Here is a 10,628-nt window from a genome sequence, read left to right on the forward strand (position 1 = left end):
TACATTACCTTTTGACTGAAATTTCCACTAGCTACTCAAAAGCCAACTGAGAATATATAGTTGGACAGCCATATTTAAAGTCTGCTCATTGTCATTGAGCTTGATTAACATGAGGAATATGATCCAGTTTTAGCTTAGATTCGTGGATATTACAGTTACTACGTACAATCCGTTGAGAAAAGCTACAAATTATACTTTGTGAAAGAAAAAAAGATAAAGTTTTATGCAAAGTTTGGAGGCAGCAGAAAATAAACTAATGGGAATCTTGAGTTGTCAAGTAACCCCAAATTATCTAAATCTTCCAATAATTGAAGAATGTTACCACAATCATTGCAAGCTCAAAAGCCAGATTGTTAATTAATCATTTCCTTCTAACAGGGAGTAAATCATTCTTCTTTTCTTTGCAGATAGGGCCTGGAAACTAAAAGAATTAGCATGCCCCAAAAGGATTCTGCACTTTCTTGCTCCAACCGTGATGGAGTATGGAGATGTACCCCTCATCACTATTCATACACATGAAAAGATGCGGCAAAGTGCGAAGCAGGAATAGAGTTTAATTCATACAAAGCATTCAAGTTACTTCATAACATTAAGCATGCCGACATTACAATTTACAGAGCAAAGGTCAGACATTGTAGCTGATTAATTCTATCCGAACTTCATTTTCCACAGAAGATTAACAGTGACTTAACTTAAACCGGTCTAAGCAGAACTCCATTACTTTCCAAACTCGAAAAACTACTACATATTTCTAAGCATGATTAGTAATACATGGACTAAAAGATAAGGTCATGGAAGGAAGGCTGATAACATATGAGGAAGAAAAGAAGCAGCAACACAGAGGCCACACCCCATGGTGAGCCACCAGCTCGATGGATGGCACCAGGCTCTGACCCTGGCATAGGGAAGTTAAGAGTACTCCCTGTAGACAGCCAGTGAACCACAACAACCAGAAGCAAAGGCGAGATTACCAGTAAACGCTGCAGCAACTCAGATGCTGTGGCCATTATTGCATCATAAACCACATATCCCAAGAACCCACAAACCAAAATAGTAGCTGTCATTAGAAGCCATTGCTCCGAGGGAGTGAAAGTTGAACTTCTTGATCTGGGGGCTGCAGCCATGGAGGAGATGAAGATTTCTGTCTTGAATCAGTAGAGTGATTCAGAGTTTTTTGAGGAGTAAATTGAATGATGTATGGTAGGATTCATAAAATGTTATAGTAGCAAGCATTATTTGGTGGGCTGTGTCCTTGGAACTTTTGTCATGTAGTCCAAATTTTGCAAGAGGGAATATTTCACCTCGTCTCTGAGTTGGAAAATTGAAATCTAAACCTTTCATGTGATGTAAGGGCAAAGTGACAGATGAGTGTCTCTTTTTACCAATCACCTCCCAGAATCAAAAGGGCAATGCTGAGATTTCCTGTCAAGAAAAGCAAATGATGTGTAGTTTCCCTGCTCATTATGGTGTTTTAGTGATGGTAGCACCTAGTAAACTACTCAACAGTTGAAAATGATTTACACATCACGTTTTACTTTTATGGGTGGTCCAGCCATAGCAACAGAGGCAATCTTGGTTATTGGCACCCCCGCCCAGACAATTGAGATTTTCTAACATTGCTTACCTGCCAAAAGATTCAAACAAAATGTCAGTCAGTGCTTATACTGAAGTAGACATAAGCTTGGAAGAATGGCAAAATGAGCCTGAAATCTATGTCCCGGCTTCTGGTACAGTGAAATGGGAGATAATTATGTCCCAAAAACCCGGGCAAGCATATTTATATAAGTTCACGAAAATAGCCAAATCAATAAATGTTATTTATGTATGCCAATTCACGACTACAGCACTTAAATAAGTTACATTTCACATGCAGTATAGCCTCTCTCCAATTTTCAAATATTGTTATTACTTGCATTCTCTGTTAGCATGATGGGGTCCAAATTTAAATTTATGGTTGTAATTAATACGTTAGGTTGAGAAACCATACTTCTTACAGATGCCACGTTTGATGGTGCAGTTTCTTCGTTCAAACTCAATTTTTCTGTCCTTATAAAGCTCCATGATTTAATCTTTCAAAATAAAACATTTTCAGCAGGGAGGTTAATCAAGCTATGGTAGTTATAATAGCTAGGGTCATTCACTCGATCAACATCTTCAAATTAGTCCGTTTATGATAACTGAATGATTCAAGGAAGTGATATTGCTTCTCCATTCTTTCTCTCAAAGAGGTCCTATATATTTTTACCTTAATTTTGAGAAGATCAAAAGAAGTTTTGCTTCTCGAGATTTCTTTAGAGTTGTGGACATCTTGAGAGGCTTGGTGTTCTCAGTAGTGGATTATTTGCTTTCACACTTATCAAAGTTTTGCCTCCTTTGCAATTGTCTTGGGTTCTTGATTTCTAGCAGCTGGTATGCTTAAATTCATGTCATGCGCACGAGTAGTCAAAGGTCTTAGGCTTAATGCCTTGAAGAATGTAGCATAAACCCTAATTCATCTACTGGATGCACATATCAAGGATAGATGATTCAAGCAATCGCAATTTATAGTTGAAACTCAAATTTCTCCACCTGTAGAAATAGTTAATCACATGTTCTTCTTTTTACTGGCGTGAAGTTGTAAGTTCAAACAAGCTAATTATGCAAAAACTATTGAAAAAGCGATTGAGGAATTCACGCTCCAATTGATTCCAGTTGTCAATTGTCCTAGGCTCAAGATCAATGTACTAGTCAAAAACATTGCCTTGTAGAGATTGAACAAATTGCTTTACCATAAGATCTCCATGCGTAACAACATTGTTGTAAGTTTCCACAAAGTTTGCAACATGTTGGTGAAGGTTTCCTTTACCATCAAAGTCTTAAAACTTTGAAGGTTGATAATCTTCAAGCATCTTCATACAATCAATCCTTTAAGATTGTGGTTTTGCATAAGTGTAAGAAGCTTGAGTGAAACTATCAATGTGGTCCTTGATTAATTCCTTGAGTTGGTCAAAAGAAACTTTTTGAGTTGGTCTTTAAAGATCTTCTACAAGTGTCTTGGAGGAATTTTCACTAGATTCTTGAAGAATTTGGTGCTTGTTTTGGTTTGGAGCAACTTGGTTGTTTTATTTAGACTTTCAATTTTCTTCATCTTGAAAGCAATTTGATCATCCCTTTCTGCAATATTTGTTGTAAGGGATTCCATAGTTTTTGCAAAAAGTGCAACTTGTGTCATTGTCAGGATGATTATTGTAATGACCTACGCCTATGGCCATGACCGGTGCACAAATCATGTAGGCAAGCCAACACAACTCGGCAAGCCTTCTAGATATATTTACCTTAGCAACAAACTCTCTCGTAAATTTCCAACTTCTTTATTCCAATCCATTCTTCAACATCCCTTATAACAATAATAGAATGAAAACAGTAAATTTAATTTCTAAACATACATAAAAACTCATAATAGAAAATTTCAAATATTTATATAACACGTTTTAAATAATAAGTTTTTTGAACCATTATATAATTAACTTAGCAATGTCCATAGGCCTAGGCCTAAAACAGGCTTAAAAATACAATACTTCTTTTAAAAAAAAAAAACAAATGACAGCTAAACACTGGACAGCAGAGTGACGTGAGGGAAGGCTACTAGATGTTATTACTTACGTAGGAAGTTGGAATCCTCTAATTGTGGCTACTTCCAGTGCAATTACTTAGCTACCATAGGCAACAATTAATTGGGGTGACTCTTTCATAACTCAATGAATAGTCAGGAAGGGAAGCAAGCATTAAGGTGGAGCTTTTGATAAAAACATTATATATATATATATATATATGTATGTATGTATGAGAAGATAAATTGTGCACAGTGTTAACAAATCATGTGCAAATCAGTATAAGATGCTTGAGTTTAAATCTTAAAATCAGATCATCAAGGTATTGCGTAAGTTTCATGCTCATTATAAAACAATTAATTACAACAATTTTAAGTATAGTAAATTTTCAGTATGTAACGTAAACAAATAAATCACGACCATGGTTTTCTCAAAACAAGTATAATAGTAGTGACATACTCAATTTGTAAAAACATATCAATTAGGGTTTCCTCGAGTAGGTTTAATATAACCTGCAGGCTCTCTCTCTCATCTTAATAACATTAACACCTATTCTTGGGAACTCCCCACGTCACCAAATATGAGTTAGGGCTTCAAGTCCCTTTTAACCTACTCATGAAAATTCCCCCACTTTAGGAAATATAAGTCAGGGCTTCAAGTCCTTTTTTATTATCAATTATCAATAATCACTATTTTGTGCACAAAGACCATATAAATTTGGTGTGGTAACAGGACCTATACCCATAAGGTTCACCCAAGAAAATAAACCAATGGAATTTCAAATAAGTCAAATCAATATCAATCATAAGCTCAATAGGCATGTATGTACGTTTCAATAATGAAAGCCTTGAGCAACATAAAATCAGTGAACAATAAATTAGCAAGTTCATGTATGAAAATCAATGAGCATGGCATAGTTAAAATATTTCACTCAAGCATCATGAAAATTGCCATCAAGGCCTTTAAATGAAAGTGTAATCCACAATAGCTTTGAATAATCAAAACAAAATAAAATCTCATCATTTTGAAAGGCTTGTTTCCCATTTTGTAAAATAGCTCAATAATATAGTATGCTCACCAAATAGATTCATAACCTAGTTAAAAACCATTACTAAGTAACTAGCAGCTTATGCTTCCTAATAACAATTCAAATATATGAAGTATACACAAAGCATTCGATATTCATTCAAAATAGTGAGCATAAGTATGTATATATATATATATATATATATATATATATATATATAAATACAAATTTCAAAATCCATATATAGTTGGAAAAGGAATTATCCACTCACCTCAATTGGTGGGATTTCTTACTAATATTCTAATCAATTTTCCTTAGCTTAAGCTCGTTGTATTTTTGTTGAGGGACTTAGCATAATTCAATTCATCATCATCACTAGAGCTTTGCTGATTTCTTCGAACAATTGGGGTTCTAGCTCAATTATTCACTAGTGGCATGCACAAGGACATTTCTCAATACTAGGCTTAGTACTAAACTATTGCACATTTTGGGCAGCAAGCATTATAACAACAAAACTCCAATTTCAATTTATTTTCTTACCTTCAAATTTCTACCAACTTGTCCTTGATAATAGACCACAATGCTAGTAAAAATTATTTTATCAACATTTTCCTTCATTACTCCTTTAAATCAAAACATATTAATGCAATTAATCAAACTCCATGGTTAAACTAAGCAATAAACTAGAATTAAATTCATCATTGCCTTACCTATCTTGCATCAAATCTAGTATTTATATCATACTTAGAGCAAACCAGACCATTGTTTAAACCGCATTTAATCCCAACATTTAAAACCAAATTAAAAAATCAGCACCTAAGGCAACTACCAGCTCATTTATTGTCAGTTAAAATTTCACTACGCAAGTATACGTATCGAATAGATAGTATATTAACAAGCAGAGTATTGATCCCACAGAAAATTGATCTAAAAGTTTTCTAAGTACTAAAATTATAGTAAATTAATCTTATCCAAACAATCAATATCAATAACCAAATTAATTAACTAAAAACACTTAACCAAAATTTAAACTAAAAAAAATCAAAATAATAAATACTCAAGTAAATATCAAATTAAACAAGCCTAGGATTACAATATTCCTCACACTTCATCTAAATCTTACCTCTCTTCCTTAACTTATTTCAATGCTTTGAATTGCTAACCTAGAGTCTTAAATTATTTAGAAAGATCTCCCGACTCATCTTATAAAAATATCTATTTTAACCAAAGCACTATATCCCTATGTGAATTGAAATTAAAATAGATTCATTAAGTTCAAAATCTAATCGAGCTACATATGGCCTATAAGTATATCCCTATCATATGCGTAAATCAAATAATATGATCATATGCTATCTCAATTTTAGCCTATACTAAACTCTCTTTCTCAAGTTTATTTAGATTCTTAAATTAATTTTTTTTTTAGCTTTTTCCCCAACTACAAAGTACTATTCGGAGCTCAAAATTCTCGAAAATTTGCTTGGGAATGGTTCGGGTTTCAAGGGAGGAACAATTGCAGATTCCAAGAGTTGTAATGGGCGGAGTCTCCTATGTTTAACAGCCTTTAAAATTTGTTACCTTCTTGCTTCCCGTGCATGGCTGATTCTTCAATCAAAAAGGCCTTCCAATCTGATTTTGAAATCTAATTTAATTAAAATTTTTGTTTCACTTGGGGCCCACATGTTTCCCCCACTTGCATGCATCAATGATTACATACAATTGTTGTCCTTGCATGCATTATAAGGCCATATGGTTGCCGGCCATATTACCTTCCTGTGGCATAGTTTCCTTAGTTCTTGTATTTTAATTACTTATCACACTAGTCATTATATAATATATGTATTATATTACATCTTTCATAAACATTTAAATTTTTCTATGACAAAAGTTCTTTAATCCATAAATATTTCACTCTCCCACTTTGATGGAACTTATGTCTTTAAAATTATCTTTTAATATTTTATTTATTTATTCAACTTTTACTGTTATTTTAATATTAAAATATTATTTTTATTTCGTACATTCTCCTTTAATTTCCTGTGCTTTCCAATATCATCAATGATCAGAATTCCTCTCAAATTTCTAATATTATTGTAGTTTAATTAATATCCGAAGGGATGGGATATTTCAATTATCATCTCTGAATTTGCATTTGATGATCAATTTTGACAAAGTCATGATGCAAAAATTTTTCCAACTTTTGAGTTGGAAAAGATTTGAGAGTTCGCCACTTGTTGGCATAATTCTTCTTAGAAGCCATTAAATTTTGAAAATTTAACTTTTGAAGAGCAGAGATGAAAAGTAGACATTATCCCATTTGATGTGTCAAAATTTTATACACACAAATTTCTTATTGAAGATAGAACTAAAAAATTTAGAGATGAATAATAATTTTTCTAATAAGACATGGTAGTTTTTTAAAATTCTTTAAAATAAAAAAAAATCTTTTAATTTTTTTTTCAACAAATCCACTCCAAGGGTCTTGGTAACTTGGTTTTTAACAAACAAAATTGATCTTCTCCTTTGGGCTAGAACAAAATCAAAAAGCAATTTCTTAAAAACTTTTGAAACCTAATATATGTAATTTTCAAAATTTCCTCACTTCTTTCCAAGCTTTTGTTAGCTTTAATAGCTTGAAAATGATTAGAGTTTTGACATGACAAAATTGATCAAAATTTCTTGTCTAAGTGATCCTTGAATAGCTTGAGTAACTCTTGAAGCTTTAGTGATTCTTGAATAGTTTTGATGTGCTTTCACGTTTCCTTACTTGATTAACATTTGAACTTGTATTTGAAGTTGTTTTGTGAAAGGAAAAATCTTTTATATGTATTGTATCTACAGTTCAAGCAAGAGGAATCGATTGCTTAAAAAGGGAAACGTCGATTCATACAAGATGGAATACTTAGGTAAGTGTTTAGGAGCTCAAGAATTGATTCCAATAGTCAACAAGTTGATTCTTGCAAGTCTCGATGCACAAAGAACCAATATCTAGAAAGGAAAGAGTTGATTCTCAATCAAGAAAAACTGATAGCTAGAGAGACAAGAATTGATTCTTAGACAAAAAGAACTAACTTCTTAAGAATAAAGAATCAATTTTTTGAAAGCAGAAAGCTTTAGACCAAAGAAGAACCGACATCTCAAGAAAAAGAATCCTTTCTCAAACTCCAAATGTTGCCATTAGACGCAAAAAAGACAAGAAAAATGACTAGTTTCTCCACCAAAATCATCCTCAATGACTATAAACTTTTTTCAAGTACAAAAAAGACTTATCCAATGCATTTGGGAGAGAAAAGAGTTGAGAAAAAGATCATTTGATCAAGAATCAAATGAGATGAAGAAAAAAAGGAAAAGGAGAGAAAACCAAGCTAGAGCAAGCCATTCCTATTTTTCCAAAGAGCTTGTGAGTTGCCTTTGAGATTCAAATTCCTTGCACCTTCACTCATATCTTTTGCAATCATTTTTAGCCCTTCCAAGCTCTTCCTCTATTGTACTTACTAAGCAAACCCATTTTTTACAAATATCATTGCTTTGACCTTATAAGAAAGAAAGGTTATGCCTAAGCCTTCAAAAGGAAATGTTGTCAAGAAATTATGCCTGATCCTTGAAAAGCCAAGAGGTTATGCTTAATCCTTAAAAAGGCAAAGGGTTATGCTTACTCTTGTGAAAAGATATTGTATGGTTTATGCTTGCTCCCTTGAAAAGGTATTGTTGTAAAAGTTATACTTGAGTCTTGAAAAAGTATTTTTCATAATGGATTACAAACTCCTTGATGATCCAATCGAGAGGATGTAGGCGCCTATGGAGAGGGCCGAACCTCTATATATGACTTGTGTCTTACTCTTAAACTTGTGCATTTTCTCTTTACTTTCACTACTTCTTACTTGTGCATTTTACGTGGTTGTAAAAAGATTTGAACACTTTGTTTTGAACTTGCTTTTTCTTCAAGTTAGTCTTCAAATCATGTTTGACTCGTTTTGAAATACTTGTGCTTTTTACCTTAGTTTGAAGAGTTTTGAAAATTTGCACTTACCTTGTTTTATTCCTTAATTTGTTATTCAAGTTACTTTACACATTTGATTTATGCACTTCACTTTGAAGAGTTTTTGAGAATCTGGTTTCCACTTACTTGCTCATTTGATTTTCAAGTTATTTTTGACATGTTTTAAAATGAGTGCAAGATTTGAGAATCTCCTCTCTCCTTGAGCTTGTGCTTTTATCATGCAAATGTTTTAGAAATTTAATTATAACTCTCTTACGCATTGTCTTTATACTTAAGCATTTTTACTTCACCTTGAAGCGTATTGAAAATGTGCTTTGAGCTACTTGTTCATTTCTTTGGTTTGTTCAAAAGCAAAAACAAATGTGAGAAATTTTCATTAAGCTTTAAAGTTTGATTTGTTAGAATGAATTTTGGAAATCAAATGCACCTCCCCTCTTGGATATTTTTCTCATTATTATTGAGCTAACGCATTCCTAACAGCTTTATTAGGAATTAAGATATACTAATAAAGTAAATCAATGTAACAAAAAAAAATTAGTTTTCAATTTCCATCTTACCTTAATATTGCACCAAAAGTAAAATAAAAGATAAGTAAATAGTTATAAAGGTGATTATTACCAGTTAAAAGAAAAACCCTTGATCTATATCAATATATGTAACTATGCTCATATGCTCTTTTTTTTTACATAAAAGATCAGAAATAAACCAGCTTACATCTTTATAGTAGGCAAACCCATCTTATCTATCTCTGAAAGAGGCAAAAAATTTTGAGAAGGATTATTTAAGACTAAAGTTCCATTTTGAAAATTCTGAGCTAAATTAGCAAGAAAATTAGCACACATATTTCCTTCCTCGAGAATATGGCAAACTTCATGTACCCATCTTTCCTGAATTAATGAGATCGAATCATGCACAAGAATGAAGTAGGGATAGGAATCATCCACCCCCAACTTAAAAAATTGTACAACCACTGATGCATCAAGTTCAACAATAATTGGAGTAAGACCCACATTTTTGCCAATAGTTTACCTTTTCTAATTCCCCAGAGCTCCGTCATCAAGTTGTTTATTGCACCAATGTTACACACAAAACCCCCAAACCACTCACCATTTCAATTCCTTTTAAGTCCACTTGTAGAAGCACATCCCGAACTTGCTTTGAATGCTCCATCTATATTCAAGGGAAAACAACCCATATCAGGGGATTGCCACTTTACCTAACAAGGAACCCAAATAAAGTCAACTTCTTCTGTAAAGCCTTGTCAATTTCCTATGCCATCAATCTTGTTCCACTTTATACTCGACTTGGGGAATGATTTACATTCGTGAAGATAAAATTATTTCTACTCTTCCAAATAAATTGTATTGTCAAGGAAAATTGAACATTCCACAACACATTATCCACTATCTTGACCTTACTTGAACAATTTAACAATAACCACTGTTTTAAGTCAAGATTAAAGAAATCAAGATTGTCCAAAACGAGAAGAAATCGGTAGCTCCAAACTTGTTTTGCAAAGAAACAATCTAAAAAAATGTGTAAAGTTGACTTATTATCATGCATGCAGCGTGGGCAAGAAGCTTGTTTGGTTATTTGCCATTTCACTTTATGTTCATCTGTGTTGAGTCTTCCCTTAAATAATAACAACATGAAGAATCAAACCCTCTTAGTACGTGACAATCTCCTAATCCATTTGAGAGCCTCCAAGAGATGATTACAAACCCACTAAATTAAAGAAGTTGACAAATAGACCTGGCGGAAAAGAAACCATAGTTTTCACCTCACCAAATTTTCCCATCCACATTGACATTATTTTTGGAATTGGGATTGCCTTCATTTCCAAAAGTTTAGCTAAAGAAAGTAAATGTTAGATAGAGCTAAGCTGCCACTCACTCTGATCATTGATAAAATCATCCTTCGAGTGACGTAACTCATCACTAACCATACCAAGAGCATAACGGATAAAAGGGACATCTCCCTCCTATCAATCATTCCAAAAACTAATGCTAAC

The 10,628-nt window shown here is 33.0% G+C and overlaps 1 protein-coding gene across 1 annotated transcript; it reads right to left on the reverse strand.

The window, feature by feature from the left end:
• Nucleotides 1-524: 524 nt before the first annotated feature.
• On the reverse strand, nt 525-1,303 carry LOC110412732 (uncharacterized). Its single transcript, XM_021423350.2, has one exon. The coding sequence runs from the start codon at nt 1,122-1,124 to the stop codon at nt 777-779; it is 348 nt and encodes a 115-aa protein (XP_021279025.1). The 5' UTR covers nt 1,125-1,303; the 3' UTR covers nt 525-776.
• Between the last annotated feature and the right edge of the window lie 9,325 nt (nt 1,304-10,628).

The sequence above is a fragment of the Theobroma umbraticum genome, unplaced genomic scaffold, assembly GCF_002168275.2.
Source record: "Theobroma umbraticum cultivar Fairchild unplaced genomic scaffold, ASM216827v3 scaffold_95.0, whole genome shotgun sequence".
In the NCBI taxonomy this organism is placed as follows: Eukaryota; Viridiplantae; Streptophyta; class Magnoliopsida; order Malvales; family Malvaceae; genus Theobroma; species Theobroma umbraticum.

Coding starts and splice junctions, on each gene's coding strand:
- LOC110412732 (XM_021423350.2), bottom strand. CDS start 1,124: ATGGCTGCAGCCCCCAGATCAAGAAGTTCAACTTTCACTCCCTCGGAG.